We start from the raw sequence: 17,749 nt of genomic DNA, 5'->3' as shown, positions 1-17,749 counted from the left end.
ATTTTCAAATTTCTATTCAACCATTATGTTAAGATAAATCCTGCGGCCGTCTTTGATTTTCGAGATCCGGTTTTCGTTATGGCTACTGCCTCAAACCCATAAACAAACAAGTAAACGTAATAGCAAACGTAAGAAATTTCTGGAATTGGTGTTATCACATACAACAACAACCATCCAAACTATATTTCGAAATCCCATCCACCCCTTTAACCTAACCACTCATAAATGCTCACCTTTTTCCATCTTCCCTCCTTAACTACCCTCCTTCCCAACTCTCTTTCCCTCCCCCCTATATATTATTCACACATACGGATCATACCTCTATATCCATACACACCATATTCCCTCTTTCTCTCTCTCTCACATTAAAGCAACCATTCACAGCTCACAAACACAGCAGCCTGCCAGCTACTCTACACACCTTTTCTCTTCCGGATCAAAATGGCGCCCGCAGCAGTTGATTTTGATGGATCTTCGTCTTCATCGAAGACGGTTTGTGTAATGGATGCTGGTGGAAGTTTAGGATCTGCACTTGTGCATCGTCTTCTTCAAAGGGGTTACTTCGTTCATGCTGCAATTAACAGTCATGGTACTTCGTTTATTTCCTTTTTTATTTTCGTTTGGATATTGTAATTTAGGGATTTCAATTTGGATGCGAATTGAATTGATATAACTTTGAATTTGTTAATTTTTCAGTGGAGATGCAATCTATGGAGAGAACGATTGTAGACAAGAAGAAATTGAGAGTGTTTTACACAGACCCGTTGGATTATCACAGTATAGTGGAAGCTTTGGAAGGATGTTGCGGATTGTTTTACTCATTTGAACCTCCATCTGATCAGCCTTCTTATGATGTATGTAGTGTTATAAGTTTCGATTTCAGTTGGATCTTTAATGGATGAATCATGAATGCTTAATTTACGTGTATTGGTTTGAAATGAAAACAGGAATTGATGACGGAAATGGAGGTAAGAGCAGCTCATAACGTGTTGGAAGCGTGTGCTCAAACCGACACCATTGACAAAGTGGTGTTTACTTCATCTGCGACTGCCTTAATTTGGAGAGACCCGACTGATTCATCATCTTCTTCGCCTGATTTTGATGAACGGAATTGGAGCAATGTCAATTTCTGCAAGAAATTTAAGGTATACATGGTTTAAACTTTAAAGTGTTTATTAAGATTCATGTCGTGTTTGATAGAGCAAATAATGGAAGGGTTCATTGAATTGAAAAAAAAAAGTTATGACAAACGGAATAATGAATCATTCCAAAGTTAATTATCGGGTTACGTTAAAAGCAAACAATTATTTTTTTATATAATAATTTATTTCTGTAAAAGGCATGAAATGACCAATTGTTATTTTAATAGTCAATTTTAAAATTATATTTTTCAAAATAAAAAATATTAAAATAATATTTTTTCAAAGAATTTTTTTGTTTGTTTCCTTGAATAGTTAAATTTAATCAATTACCCTCGTCAATAGCGTAATTAAAAAAAAGTCAAACTTTACTTTTTTGATATTTTATTTTGAAAAAAATAAAATATAATAGTTAATTATATAATGACTATCATTACTCCCTTCCCTTTTTTTTTTTTTTCATTTATCTAATTTGCGGATAAATCAACGAAACAGTTATGGCATGGATTATCAAAAACATTAGCCGAAAAGACCGCGTGGGCCCTAGCCATGGACCGCGGGGTAAGCATGGTGTCCATAAACGCTGGATTATTGCTGAGCCCTGATCTCACGATCACACACCCGTACTTAAAAGGCGCAGCTGAGATGTACAAAGATGGGATTTTTGTTACAGTTGACCTCAAATTTTTAGTAGATTCTCACATATGTGTTTTCGAAGAAAGTTCAGCTTATGGTCGATATTTGTGCTTCAACCATGTCATTAACTCCAATGAAGATGCTATGAAGCTAGCTCAAATCCTATTACCTTCCGATGTCTCCTCACTTCCACCAAGGTGAGTTGTGATTAAGCATTGGTTTGCAGAAACAGGGTTTGAGTCTCAACAGCTATAATACGAGAGTTTCAATTCCACTATGAATTGCGCTCTTTTGACTTTTATGGATACATGGTTGTCATCCACCTAGTGGATCACTATGTATCTGTATCTGATCCTAATTTACATATTATATGAAATTGTAATGAGTTGCTAAAAGAATAATTTTTTTTGTTTTGTAGTATGATGGTGGGGGAGAGCATGATGGTGTCACAAAGAATAAGTAACAAGAAGATCAACAAACTCATGGTTGACTTTGAGAGTGAATGTCATATTTGACATAGAAGATTGGACATATTATAGATTAGATCGGAATAGATGATTTAATCAAGGGATAAAACAAATTAAAAGTGCACATGATATGGGTTATAATATCCAAACCCCATTTAAGCTTATATATATAGTTTAATATTCTTTTATAATGTATTATCTTCACTTGATAATCAAGATCAAGAAAGATTATGCAATCTTTTTGTGGGAAATGATCTCAAAATATATATGCAATGGATTTTGTGCCGAAATTGTAGTGCAAAAGTTGTATTTTTTTTTTGCTTATTTAGTAATCATCATAATTGAAAACGTAAACAATTAAATAAATCAAATAGCATGGTATCACACACATCCAAATTCATGATCTATCTAATGTAAACAACTAAATGAATAAACATGCTATCTCACATATAACAAGTTCAACTTCAATGAATTATCTTTTTTTACACAACAAAATGAATAAACCTCTTTTAAAACACTTTTTGCATAGAACATTATTTTTATGTACATATACTTTTAAAAATATCATGAACTCACGTTATAAAAAAGTTAAAAAAAAATATTCAAAAGTACAACACACATGACACAGACAATTTTTAACACAAGAACACTAAAAAAGATCAACATATTCTATCACACGATTCATGTATGCTTATATATTGTTATGAAACACGTTAAGGTTTAATCATCAATAGTTAAACGAAACATAAAAATATAATTAACAAAGTCCTAAATACTAAAAACATTTTTTCAATATATATATATATATATATATATATATATATATATATATATATATATATATATATATATATATATATATATATATAGACTTAAGTTATTTTGTTCTAACTATCTATTGTGTACATATAGGATTGATTATGGACCAATCATTTTAGTTATTTTAAGAAAGTAATTAATGCATATTACATGTTGAAGATATAATGAGTATTAATTAAATATTCAACATTTAATATGCATTAATTAGTTTTTTAAAATAACTAAAATGATTGATCCATAATCAATTCTACATGTACACAATAGATAGGAAAAACATTTGAATCTAACTTTCTATCTTTCTTTCTCTCTCTCTCTCTCTCTCTATATATATATATATATATATATATATATATATATATATATATATATAGGAGTAGGATCAAATAAGAACACCTAAAAGGTTGAGAACGCGAGAACAAATCTGAACCATTTAAATACTTAGATCTAAGGTTATTATTAAATGGAATATTTATGAAAAATTCTAAAACTAATGGTATTAAAGTGTAACTTTGAAATGATCAGAAGGGCATAATAGGAATTGCAACTTTACCTATTTCCTATAATTTCTCACCCTCTCACCTATTTCCTCTCATCTTTCTCGTATTCCCCCGTCTCTTTCGTCTCTCTCTTTCTCTCTCTCTCTCTCTCTCTCTCTCTCTCTAGGGTTTTATAACAAATCCGCCTCCATCATATACATACTACCATGAAGATTTGTTCAGCATCTTCACCTCATGCCGCAACCACCATCGTCATACCCATCACCGGTCACCAGAAGTGGCGCCGATGAGACCAGATGAACGCACAATCCATTTTCGTAGTCTTTTCTATTAACTCTCGCTTCAACACCAATTCTAATCGAGGATACCCGTGCCGACGCCACCTGGCTTGGACGCCTTCCTCATGAGGTCTCGTTTCCCCGCCTTCTCGAGACAATCTCCGATGACTGTCATGTCGAAATCAACGAAACTGGTAATCCTAGGTTTTCTCTTTCTTTTTCTAATTTCATGTTCCATTTTTTGAATGTTCTTGTTTACGTAATAGTAAAATAGAAATTGAAGAGAATATAGGGCTAATTTGTATTGTAGTTGAAGTTAACTCCACCGATTTGGTGGTTCATCGCAGTAGTGGAGTGGCAGGGGCTATTCTAGCAAACTCTTCACCACTTCGTTTTCTTGTTCCAGTTACTGTCGGTGAGAGGGGAGGAAGGCAGAAAGAAAACGACAACAGGGGGTGTTTGGGTTTCTTCATGTGTCGTAAAAGAGTGGGAGAAAATAGAGGGGCTGCTGCCCTTGGCTCGTCGGAAACCACCAACAAACACCTCTGGTGGGGGTGTTTTTGTTGCACCTCGAAGACAGGCGAAAAAGAAGGGAGTGTGAGAGGAAATGGAAGAATGAAAAATTGTATTTATATATGAATAGCAGTGTATTCATTTGTGAATATGCGACAACCCGAAATTTCTAACTCGTACGTTCTTCATTTTATCAAAGTTAGCCTCGTTTTGCTAATTTGTAATGAAGTTTTGGGTCTATATAAGTGTTTTAGACTTAATATAATCAAGATATGAGTGCTTGGAAGGGTTAGAATGTGTGTTGCATTGCAAAATCGGGCCAAACACACCAAAGAAGGTGTGTGCGGCCGCACACCCGTGTGTGCGGCCAGCCAGCCGCACACACCCTCCAGCCTCACACCCACCCCTATATATTGGAGAAGACCCCCTTTATTCATTCACTCTTTTCCTTTACTTTCCCTCTCTACTTTTTCTCTCTACTTTCTCTCTCTAGAAACATCATCCAAGAACACTCTAAGGGCCTCAAGAACGTGAATTCCTCCATCATCCAGCTTGTTTTAGTGGTAAGACACATGAATCTAAGCCTAAAACTTGAAATGTTCTTCGTGTTCTTCATCGTTTGAAGGTGTACGGCCGCACACCTTCATGAAGTGACCGCACACCTTCATAAGGTCGCATTCCTTCATCTTGGACACCAAAGAGGAGTGTACGGCTGCACACTCCTGTGTACGGCCGCATACACCCTCTGTACGGCCGCACACTTCTGTGTCCAACCGCACACATAGACTGGCCGCACACCCTGGCCGCACACCTGACCACACACACATAGAAGTCAAGTTTGGTGACTTTACACTCAATTCTAAAGCCCTACACTCATTTGGGAACTTCAATAGGTGTTTGTAACACCTAAACATAAGTGTTTTCACGTCCCTAAGATGTGTACATGTGTCTAGTAATGGCCATATACCCTAAATGTAATCATATATGTGTTGCCACATGTTAATAGGATCCACTCGCGTACAGAACATCGGTTGACACTCCACACTCATAACAAATCGTGCTCTCGGATCCTACGATAAACAGTGAGTTCATACCCCTTAATTAACCTTTTAATTGTTTTTAACTGCTTTATGGGGGGGAATACAAGTCGAATCAAACAAGTTATAGCATCAATCACATGTGATTTATAGCTTGCAACCAAAAGGATTTTCCACACTTTTAACTATTTTTGCCAATGAAACTGCCTTGAACTTTCATCAAACTCATTTTCATGATAAATTGTATAAAACTATTTTCAAGCTCTTTTAAACTGCTTTTATTTCCAAATCATATCTACACTAATATATTTATATAAGTAAGACTTGAAGGATTTAGGACTAATAACTCACCTTACTTCCTGTTCTTGTTTGATTGTGGGCTTAGGGTACTATGTTATTAGTCCGACTATCGTTGACTTCTTAATTATATATCATATATATTTGTGTTAGATATAAAAGTCTTCATTTCAGTTCAGTGCCTTTGTGTAACAAAGGCATGCAACCGACATTACTATTTAACTATACTATGTATAGTTAAGGATTACTACTCCGTATTATTATTGTCATGATAACTTCCAGAGTCAGTACAATTATGAGTCAATACATGATAGATACTATACAAAGAGAATACTATATACGAAGAGAATACTATATACAAAGAGAATACTATATACTATATAAGAGAACACTCTATACATTCTACTAGAAAGTACATTATACATTATACAAGATAACATACTAAAATGGAATGTGACATACTATTTCTCGATACAACACATCATTGTGCTATCACCGTGTAACCAGAGTCTCCTGGAGGGAGAGCGGGCATATTGTGTATAGATCTATACGGGACAGACACTCCCACATCCCGACTGCTAGCTACAGTCCGAGCCATCTAGGCCCAGGGGTGACAAAATGTCACCATACTACATGTGACCCGGAGGGTCACCGGTTATTCGATCGTCGATCAGCATGGTTACATACGAGTTTACATTCAGAACTTTAATTAATACATTAAGAATTAAAGGCAAAACGGACTCCCCGAGGTGTATTGTACATTTAATACGACCTGGAGTCTGCATTTTTATTACACTTGCCGGCAGCGATACTGCCGGGGCATAATACTATTTCCCCAAGTACTTTACATGAACAAAGTTTAAAACTATATGTTTACACTGATAGCTTCATTGGGAAAACTTTTACATTTTCAAAGGATTCAAACATGCTAATAACCGGGTCTTGGTGGAAGACTACTTGTCCTGGAAAATATAGGATTTTCTGGGGATCATACTATTTTTCAAAACATTGATAACAGCTACCATTTTACAGGATTGTAAACACTTTTTTATATACAAGCAATGACACTAAATACTTATGAACTCACCAGCTTTATGCTGATATTCGCTTTCAAAATAACTTGTATTCTCAGGTCATCAGTAGACAGGTACAGGTGCAGCTTTTGAGAAGATGGAGCACATACAAGACTCCTCTTTATTTTTATTATACTTTTGGTGTCGAACAGACTGTACAGAACACGCTTGTATTACAATTATTATACTAATGCAATGGATGTTGTTGCTTGTCTTTACTATTATGCATTGTTATGATACTGCGCATATGTCCTCCACCCTAGAACGTATTCCGCCGTTCTCGGTTTTGGGGTGTGACAGATTGGTATGAGAGCATTGTTTATAGTGAATCAAGTATATCAACCCATAAAAGATATACGAACTATAAACACATCGAGATTAAAACACTCTGAACAAAAATATATACTTCTAAATAATAAAACATTTAACTAAGTATATATAAGTACACTCATTCATACAAAGAGTCAGTATCATACTAGAACAGAACAAAAGTATTAAGATTGTTGAGCAACACAATTAGACTTAGAGACATATAGTCAAATCTGGGTGGATGTAGCCTAACAACTACATTTTCCTAGGAGTGACTAGCATGTGCCTAAGAATGGTTGTGGTGTTGCAACAAGTCTAAAAACTTACCAACACTACTACCAGAACATTAGAACAAGAATATTATAGGGGTATTCTGCATTCCTGTAATTTACATATGTGAGAACTAAAAAGGTCATTATTAGTAGGGTAATAGTTGCTAAGTGGATACACCACGGTTACATGTGACTAAGGCGCTATAGACTTAGAATCTGTGACCTTTGCTCCATTTCCTGTTCTTGTTTGATTGTGGACTTAGAGTTAGGGTCACTTATTCGAAGGTCTATCCTGCTTCGGTTACATGTAATTGGTATGTACTATGCAAGTATTGGGTCGACTAATAACGATCGTCTTATAAGTATCTTAGATTAACACGTCTATTAACTATTCTTTCCCCCTTCTCGTGTAGATAGCATGGCTGGCTTCCATCTCCCTGGCGATCCGTACTATCCAAACCAAGGCATTGGAGGATGGCTTGATGAAGAGCCAGAAGATGATCACCCAATCCCTTTGGATGATCACCGTGCCGAAGGCTTTTCAGATAGCTCCGACTCCGAACCAGAAGTCAACAACCTACCTCCAGTAGCCCCAAACCCCAATCCCCGTCCAACATTTCAAGGTCCCACTCCTATGTGGACAACAACCTTGAATCGATGGAGTGATGAGCAGGGTCAACCCTTACCTTTCAACGAAACAGTTATGACATGGATTATCAAAACATTAGCCGAAAACACCACGTGGGCCCTAGCCATGGACCACGGGGTAAGCATGGTGTCCATAAACGCTGGATTATTGCTGAGCCCTGATCTCATGATCACACACCCGAACTTAAAAGGCGCAGCTGAGATGTACAAAGATGGGATTTTTGTTACAGTTGACCTCAAATTTTTGGTAGATTCTCACATATGTGTTTTCGAAGAAAGTTCAGCTTATGGTCGATATCTGTGCTTCAACCATGTCATTAACTCCAATGAAGATGCTATGAAGCTAGCTCAAATCCTATTACCTTCCGATTTCTCCTCACTTCCACCAAGGTGAGTTGTGATTAAGCATTGGTTTGCAGAAACAGGGTTTGAGTCTCAACAGCTATAATACGAGAGTTTCAATTCCACTGTGAATTGTGCTCTTTTGACTTTTATGGATACATGGTTGTCAGCCACCTAGTGGATCACTATGTATCTGTATCTGATCCTAATTTACATATTATATGAAATTGTAATGAGTTGCTAAAAGAATAATTCTTTTTTTGTTTTGAAGTATGATGGTGGGGGAGAGCATGATGGTGTCACAAAGAATAAGTAATAATAAGATCAACAAACTCATGGTTGACTTTGAGAGTGAATGTCATATTTGACATAGAAGATTGGACATATTATAGATTAGATCGGAATAGATGATTTAATCAAGGGATAAAACAAATTAAAAGTGCACATGATATGGGTTATAATATCCAAATCCCATTTAAGCTTATATATAGTTTAATATTCTTTTATAATGCATTATCTTCACTTGATAATCAAGATCAAGAAAGATTATGCAATCTTTTTGTGGGAAATGATCTCAAAATATATATGCAATGGACTTTGTATCGAAATTGTAGTGCAAAAGTTGTATTTTATTTTTTAGCTTATTTAGTAATCATCATAATTGAAAACGTAAACAATTAAATAAATCAAATAGCATGGTATCACACACATCCAAATTCATGATCTATGTAATGTAAACAACTAAATGAATAAGCAAGCTATCTCACATATAACAAGTTCAACTTCAATGAATTATCTTTTTTTACACAACAATATGAATAAACCTCTTTTAAAACACTTTTTGCATAGAACGTTATTTTTATGTACATATACTTTTAAAAATATCATGAACTCACGTTATGAAAAAGTTAAAAAAAATATATTCAAAAGTACAACACACATGACACAGACAATTTTTAACACAATAACACTAAAAAAGATCAACATATTATATCACACGATTTATGTATGCTTATATATTGTTATGAAACACGTTAAGGTTTAATCATCACTAGTTAACGAAACATAAAAATATAATTAACAAAGTCCTAAATACAAATTTAGCTAAAAAAACATTTTTTTCAATATATATATATATATATATATATATATATATATATATATATATATATATATATATATATTCATGCTTTTCTTACATTTATTGTATGTTTCAATACACCAATAACAATTTAGTAAATAAAATAAAGATATATATTAAATAATATTCATAATTGTATATATATTAAATGATATTCATAATTATAATTCTCTTTTTATAGAAACTAATTAAATTCTTCATTAATGTCAGCAATAACATTCTTATAGAATGAATTATCATCTAGGTTTTTATGTGTGTGTTCATGTTTTGTTTATGGATCCACTCACTTAAAATACAATAAAGTTGTATGGAACATGAAGAACGAGAGTGTATTATACTAGAATTCACTTTCATTCTATTAAAATATATATTCTCATTCTTTTAGAATAAACTCTCGTTCTCCTTGTTTCTGGCAACTTTGTTGTATTTTGGTGAATGGTTATGAAACAATATACAAACTCATATAGAAAACCTAGATATAATTGCTTATATTAATGACGAATTTAATTAGTTTATATAAAAAAATAATTATAATTATGGATATCATTTAATATACATATAATTATGGAAATCATTTAATATCTATCTTTATTTGGTTAAATAATAATTTAATTTTTACTAATTTCCTATTGGTGCATTCTAGCACATAATAGATGTGAGAAACATTTGAACTTAAACATCTCTCTCTCTCTCTCTCTCTCTATATATATATATATATATATATATATATATATATATATATATATATATATATATATAAAGTACAAATATAATATGCACACAAAATCCACATTTCAAGAGGTTTTCCATATGATACATAACCCGTTAATATTTCAAGTTCTACATAAATTATATGTATTTTCTACACATTATTATATCAAAATATTTCTCATGTAACTAGTTTTAATAGAATACAACGGTTAGTGTATTGAACTATTGATGAGAACTTGGATGATGAATCTACACGGGATTGTAATCCTAATTAATTCAAGGTTTTATTTGTTTTTTTTTTATTGTTGATCGCGAGTAATTCATTCACAATAATTTTTCTTCATACATAATAATTTATACTTTAACATATTGTACTATACAACCTTATAAAACATAAATTATTATGTATGGAGAAAAAAATATTATGTATGAATCATTTACTTTAATGAATTAGTTTAATAGTTAGCAGTTAGTTTCTAATTTTGTGGGAGTGGTATGTTATGTTTACCTTACTATTGATTTTTTTTTTGTGAAATTAAATATCCTACTATAATTTTTTTACCATTCTCATACCTACGTCAAATGATGATATATGTCATATTTAATTTTTCTTAATAATATTCTAAACTACATGTCATCATTTAAAATGGATAGAAAGATAAGTAGAAAGAAATTATAAGAGGATATTTAATTTTTTTTAAAGTAAGTTCCAATAATATTTTTATTAAACACTAGAATTTAATGATTAGTATATGGCCAAATGGCATAAAAAGCCTCCAGTTTGTCTAAAATGTTTGGTTTAACCCCTGGCCACAATTTAGGTCCAGAGAAATCGGGTAGTTGTCCAATTTGTGTCGCAATAGCCATTTAACCTGCAAACTCACTCATCTAATTGCCCGCTACCGGTCACCCTAACCATAAAGTCAAGATCAGGGCTCTTCGTCTTCAAGTGTGCTCCCAATTCAATTAAAGGTTCAAGACACATAATTTTCATGGAAGAAATTCATGACAAAATCTCGATCGAATTCGAGCAACGTGCGATCTTCACTAGGTAGGGTTAGCGAGCATATATACGGGTGTGACAAATTTTGCTCAATTCAGGTCGCGTACACACCTAAGAACTATGGTAGAAAGTACCGAGGGTGCCCAAATTACAGGGATGATGACAGGGGTGTGGGTTCTTTAGGTGGCTCGATGAAGAGGATTGCATGCCTTCAAGGTCTTAACTCACAGCCTCAAGGTCCCAACTGCACCCGCATGAGAACAAAGACACATTGACAGTTTTAGTGTGTTTGATTATAGGACTTCTAATGGCAATATTTGTGTGTCTTATTGTAATTATCATCAAGATGTAGTTGATAGGTTGGTACTAGGTCTGTAATAGTCTTCAGATGGTATATATGTGTTGAAACCCCATTTTGTGATAATGAAGTTGGGTTTAGTGTCTTATATGTACCTGTATTTGATGGTAAATTAAACAAAATATGTTATTAATATGAGAAATTTAACAACAAAGTATGATTAAAATGACACAGTTTGTGCTGTTATATGCACATGTATAGCCTGTGTATATGGTGCCAATTCAGCAACAAATTATATGCACCTGTATAGCATAGCCTATGCATATGGTACCAATTCAACAACAAATAAAAAAAAATTGTATGCACCAAAATGTAAACAAAATTGATTTAAATTAGAAAGGGGTGAAATTACAAACATGTGACCAAAAAAAGCACTAACATATATGCTAATGTATGTGGGTAGATTTACAAAATATACCAAAAATATTTATAACAAAAAGAGCTTTGTATGCCCATCTATACCTTCCCCACCACACCCCCACCAACCTAACTACCTATTCCAAAGTAACATGGTTTCTAAGTGATGCTCAACTGGTGAAGTGATGTCTTCCAATTCGAACTCTAGGAGATTTCTTAGCTCCTCCATTGTGTACCCTGCTTTTAGATACGAAGCTATGTCATTAGCAGTCATGTTGTCTTCTCTACAACATCATCATCCTCATTGACCTCATTGAACACAACATTATTCTCCACAACTTCTTCTTCAACCCGATCACCTGGTATACCATTTATCCCTATCTCAACATCATCAAGTACCACATGAAGATCAACACCTACACTCATACCTCCTCTACTCACACCTTCTTCATTAATAGTCACATTCACTTCTTTTTCATTACCTTCCTCCACATTCATATTCACACCTTCTTCATTACCTTCATCCAAATTCACATAATTACCTTTAATGGAACTCCTTCTTCTTCAGTCAGTTATACCACCTCTTTTAATGCTCATTTTCCTCATAGCAGTAGACCCTGATGCTTCATTGGGAACAAATGGATGTTTGCCCCTCTTTGTTTTTCTCCTCAAAGGAGGCATAGATTCTTCTTCAACCTGATCAGTAGGATCTTGATTAGGAACAACTGCATGATTAGGGACAATTGGAGCAGATGGCCCCGCTTCATGATTAGGAACAGTTGTAGCAAATGGCCCTGGTGCCTGATTAGGATGTTGGTACTGAGTATGTTGTTGGCTTTTTCTTGGTCTTCCTTTCTTTGTAGGTTGGTTGGGAACTACTGGCACTGGATCATTTTGGCAACCTTTTTGTTGTGTCCATATTGCAAACATCTACCACATCTAACAGTCCTTTCAACAGTTACTTTCTTGGATGAGAATTTGCTATATTTCTCAATCACTCCTCCTTCTTTTGGTTGTAGGCCTACTAGGTATTGTCCTAGTCATGGGAGGCAGAGGCTGAATGTGAGGTCTTTTTTCCCAGAGACTACTCCTATTGACTGGTTGTATGTTGGTTGAGTAAGCCTGGAAGAGTTTTTCTTTGGTGAAATAGCCATTGATGTACTCTACAGGGACATGATAGATATAGTTAATAGCTGCATTTGCATGGAGGCATGGGATTCCAGTCAAATCCCATAGCATGCAAGTACAAATCCTTTCCTCCAAGGCAACCTTGTAACAATTTGTACCCAACCTAGTTTCAAAGACTTCATCTTAACTATGAAATACATACCAATACCTACAAGTAAAAGTTAAAGTAATATAAGAGTTGATGAAACAAACTAGTTGAAATGGAAAAAAGTAAGACCATACCTCATGTTCTTCCCAAACAACTTCATTTTCCTTCTGATATATAACGCACACAGATTCGGGCTAGTCAATTTAGAGACAATGAGCGTCAAAAATGATTTTTTGAAAGAAGATTATTTAGAATAAATAATATTAACCAAGTTATAGTATATGTCACAAGGATTTTGTACATATAAAGAACGTTGAAATCCGAGCTGTAACGAAGAAGTTATGATCAATCGAAGTTTTACGGTTAAACCGACACGACACCGCGTAACGTAAAAAGTGAATTTTTGATAAATTACCTTTTAACCTTAAGGATCTAAACGAAAGTCACAGTAGATGTTAAACCAAAATCGTGCATATAGAGAACTTCCAAATCTGACTTCGTATGAGTAAGTTATGATTTTTCTAAGATTTAGTGTAGCATGCACAACCCATAATTCGAATTTTAGATCAATCAATTTTTAGCCGACACAATCTAAAGGAGAATAGAATATCTCATTAATAGGAACCCAACAATATAAAGACAGATAAAAACGGACGTCGGATGACAAAGTTATGAATTTTTAACGAACTTTATCTATCCAAGCCTATTAAAATATAACTTTAAAAATAAAGTTAAAATTAGCCGACGAAGTCTAAACGAAAGTTGTAGACTACGTTTCTACCTACGTGTGGATATATAGAATGTCAAAAATGGAGCTCATATGCAAAAGTTACAGAATTTAGAAGTTATGTATAAGTTGATGCGAGAAGTGACACGTGGTTGAATCTGCACCATTGCTTTCTCCCCATGGCCTCGTAGGCGGAGCTGACATCTGGCCCTTGTATGCGCAACATAGCCCCGTACGTGCAACGTACTCCGACCCTACGCCCAACGTAGTTCGAGGAGTTCAACTATAAATAGATGCGAGAGCACCCTCATTTCTTCACACCTAAACCCTTCTATCTCTCTCAATACTCCCAAACTATCCCTCCCCATCCCTAGTACTTCCAAGTGCTAGAGGCGAGTCCTGGAGTGCCAGAAGGCTCCGAGAAGAAGAGCTTTCGGCTCGAAAGTTCTGCCCCCGTAGAGCCCGGTTCCTCATTAAACTCCCTTGTAAGTGAGTTATGTTTACCCTACTTTAAGTATAGCTTATGTTTAAGTTCATTATCGTTATCATGAACCTATAAAAAATATATGTGCTAAGTATTATAAAATATAAAGTGTTATTATAATATCTTTTAACTGCTCGCGGTACGAGGAATCTGGTTTGAAGGGCTACATAGGGTTGTTGGATTTTAGAACAACTTAAGTGCCAAAATGGTCCTGCCCTCCGGTGTTTCATGTCTGGACCATGTCTGTACATAGTTGTAGCACCCAGAATTCAGAAGGCTAATTAAGGAAAGAAAATCTTCAATTAAGAGGCCAACTCATCGAGTTCAAGGGTGAGAACTCGACGTGTTGGAATAATTGGGCATGTGGGAATTTAAATACCAACTCGACGAGTTGGGGAGGACCAACTCGACGAGTTAGACGGAGTTTGGGAAACCCTAGATTCGGGCTTTTTCACCCTATTTAAACACGTTATGCTCTAGGGTTTGGCCTTATTTCCAGCATCCACTGTCATAAGCCTAGATCTCGAAACCCTAATGCTATTGTGAGTGACTGTGAGCCGTTTTGAGTGTTCTTGTCGGTGTTTGAAGCTCTTGGAAGGAAGGAAAGTTTGAAGGAACAAGGAAGAGTTTCTAGATCCAGAAACCTCACTACATTTTCGTCACTTTCTAGTAATCAAGTCTCAAGCCTGCCTAATAGTTGATTAGATATCCTTCTTAGCACATTTTGCTTGCTTTTGGTCCAAATGATATGTTCCTTAAGAGTTGTACGTCCCAAATGGAAAGCACTTCAGATCTAGAGTCTTGAAGGACTTTTATGGCATAAAGGTGTTGGGTTATGGGCATTCTAACACTCCTATGGTGTACATGCAACCCTAGAAACCTTGGATCTATGTTTGACTAAGATACATGCAAAATGATTTTCCAAGGTTCATAATCCTATCTAGCATACATGGGGATATTTTATTCTAATAGTTAGTAAGAATTACATACCTATTTGTAGCTTGGATTCCTTTGAAACCTTGTGAGCGTAGCATCTCAAGTGTGCCGCCTCAAATGCTTCACACAACACCAAGTACACTTGGAATAAACTCTTAAGAGAATAAGAACACTTAGTATTTCGGCTAGCCCTCTTTTATTCACTCTAGTGGCCGAAAATGGTGAAGAATAGCTTCTTTATATAGTATGTTACAATTAGGGTTACACCATGTAAATCCTAATTGTCATGACCTTTCATTTCCATGACCCATGGGTTATGTAACCCCCATGGAGCATCCATGGAGCATCTTATGGGTTTAACCCAACTTGATAATCCATGGAGAATTAGCCCACTATATAAGTTATGGATGATTGACACAATCAACCCATATATTTGATTAGTCTTCTTTTGATCACATAATTAATTCTAAATTAATTATTGATAAATACTAACTAAATATTATTATTCTTATTATTAATATATTAGAACTTATAATATATTAATAACCCATAAGTGTCTTATTTCTCTCATTTAGTCTATCCAAGTGCATGATGCCATGCAACCCAAATGGACCATGCCGGGTCGGGTCAAGTACATATCAAATATAGTTATGGACTGAGACACTATATCCAACAGTCTCCCACTTGGATAAGTCTAATAACTATAGTTGCAAGTATAACTTCAGGAACCGATCAGCAATCGTAGCTCTTTCAAGGTCTCTCGGAACTGAGAAGATGATGGTGTGCCATTTTAGATAAGTGATCATATAATCCTCTGTTCTAGATATCAGTCGGACAAACACATGGAACAATGTCTTTCTATTGTCTAGCAGTTGTTTCCCAATTTCCGATTTGATTGACATAAAACTTAGTTGAACACATCAATTTAGTTCTGATCGGGCCCGGTACATTGGTCAAAAATCATCGAGGGGCCCAGATATCGCTTCTAATCCAAGAAGGAACAGATAAACTTTGACTCATATGTTTGCTCTACTACTTGTTGAATTACACACAAAGGTGCGTTTTATAACATCGAGTTACCAATGCGTTTTCGTACAATCAATTCATAACCAACTCATAGGTAACAAATCATATGTCTAGGTTTGAAGACTTATATGATATTACCATCTCACGATCACTCGAGATAAATTCCATGAAGTGATACCAGTGAGCGTGGGTTGAATCCAATACTCAGAACTTATGAGCACTCATGAGCGTTGTAGCCCCCTTTATCCAACATCTTGGACCTCTACAAACCAACCCATGACAGTCTTGATTCATATGTACTTCCAACATATGATTGACTGTGGAGAATTTGAATAATATGATATATACCGTAACATAATTATTCTGTAAGTCAAAACATGCAAAAAGAAATACTAGTAAATGATTGACAAGAGATAGCAACACTTTACTCATAAATAACAACTTTTATTTATCATCAAATGTCAATTACATTTTACATATTTCAAAATTATCTAACTTCTAAAAACTAATATCATCTCTTAGCCCTATGCTCCTAGCATGTTGAAGATGCTTAACCCTACTCAGTCCCTTCGTGGGGGGATCTATCGGGTCTCATCTGATGATACCCTCTTTGCCACGAGGATTCCTTCTTCTATTCGATGTATGATGAAATGATATTTACTGTCGATGTGCCTGGATCTCCCGTGATCCATTGGTTCCTTTGCTAAGGCAACTGCACTTTCACTATCACAGAAAATTTCCATGGGCTCCTTAATAGCTGGTACAACTCCAAGGTCTCCGATGAAGTTCCTTAGCCATATAGCCTCCTTTGCTGCTTCACTTGTTGCTATATACTCTGATTCACAAGTGGAATCAGCCACTATATCTTGCTTGGAACTTTTCCAAGTAATTGCCCCTCCATTTAGGGTAAAGACCCAGCCCGACTGAGAGCGGAAATTATCCTTATCAGTCTGAAAGCTAGCATCACTATACCCTGCTACTTTCAAGTCATCACTCCCACCAACGGTAAGGACCCAGTCCTTAGTCCTTCGCAGGTACTTGAGAATATTCTTTACTGCAGTCCAGTGAACCTTGCCAGGATTACTCTGATATCTGGTAACCATGCTTAAAGAAAAAGCAACATCAGAACGAGTACAAGTCATAGCATACATGATCGAGACTAAAGGGGAAGCATATGGGACTCGACTCATCTCAGCTATCTCTTCATCTGTACTCGGGCACTGAGTTTTACTCAGTCTGGCATTACACTGGATAGGTAAATCTCCTTTCTTTGAATTTTCCATACTGAACCTCTTCAGCACTTTGTCCAAGTAGGTACTTTGACTAAGTCCAATTAGTCTTTTACTCCTATTTCTCAACATCTTTATCCCGAGGATATAGGCAGCTTCTCCTAGGTCTTTCAT

At 35.2% G+C, this 17,749-nt stretch overlaps 1 protein-coding gene across 1 annotated transcript; it reads left to right on the top strand.

Moving 5' to 3' along the window:
- The first annotated feature begins 312 nt into the window (after positions 1 to 312).
- On the top strand, positions 313 to 2,532 carry LOC145068515 (cinnamoyl-CoA reductase-like SNL6). Its single transcript, XM_079015487.1, has 5 exons — positions 313 to 589; positions 697 to 854; positions 948 to 1,145; positions 1,635 to 1,972; positions 2,194 to 2,532. The coding sequence occupies exons 1-5, from the start codon at positions 442 to 444 to the stop codon at positions 2,288 to 2,290; spliced, it is 939 nt and encodes a 312-aa protein (XP_078871613.1). The 5' UTR covers positions 313 to 441; the 3' UTR covers positions 2,291 to 2,532.
- The last annotated feature ends 15,217 nt before the right edge of the window (positions 2,533 to 17,749 follow it).

The sequence above is a fragment of the Lactuca serriola genome, chromosome 8 (assembly GCF_051521515.1).
Source record: "Lactuca serriola cultivar US96UC23 chromosome 8, Lser_US96UC23_V15, whole genome shotgun sequence".
Taxonomy (NCBI): domain Eukaryota; kingdom Viridiplantae; phylum Streptophyta; class Magnoliopsida; order Asterales; family Asteraceae; genus Lactuca; species Lactuca serriola.
This window is presented reverse-complemented; position numbering and strand designations above follow the sequence as displayed.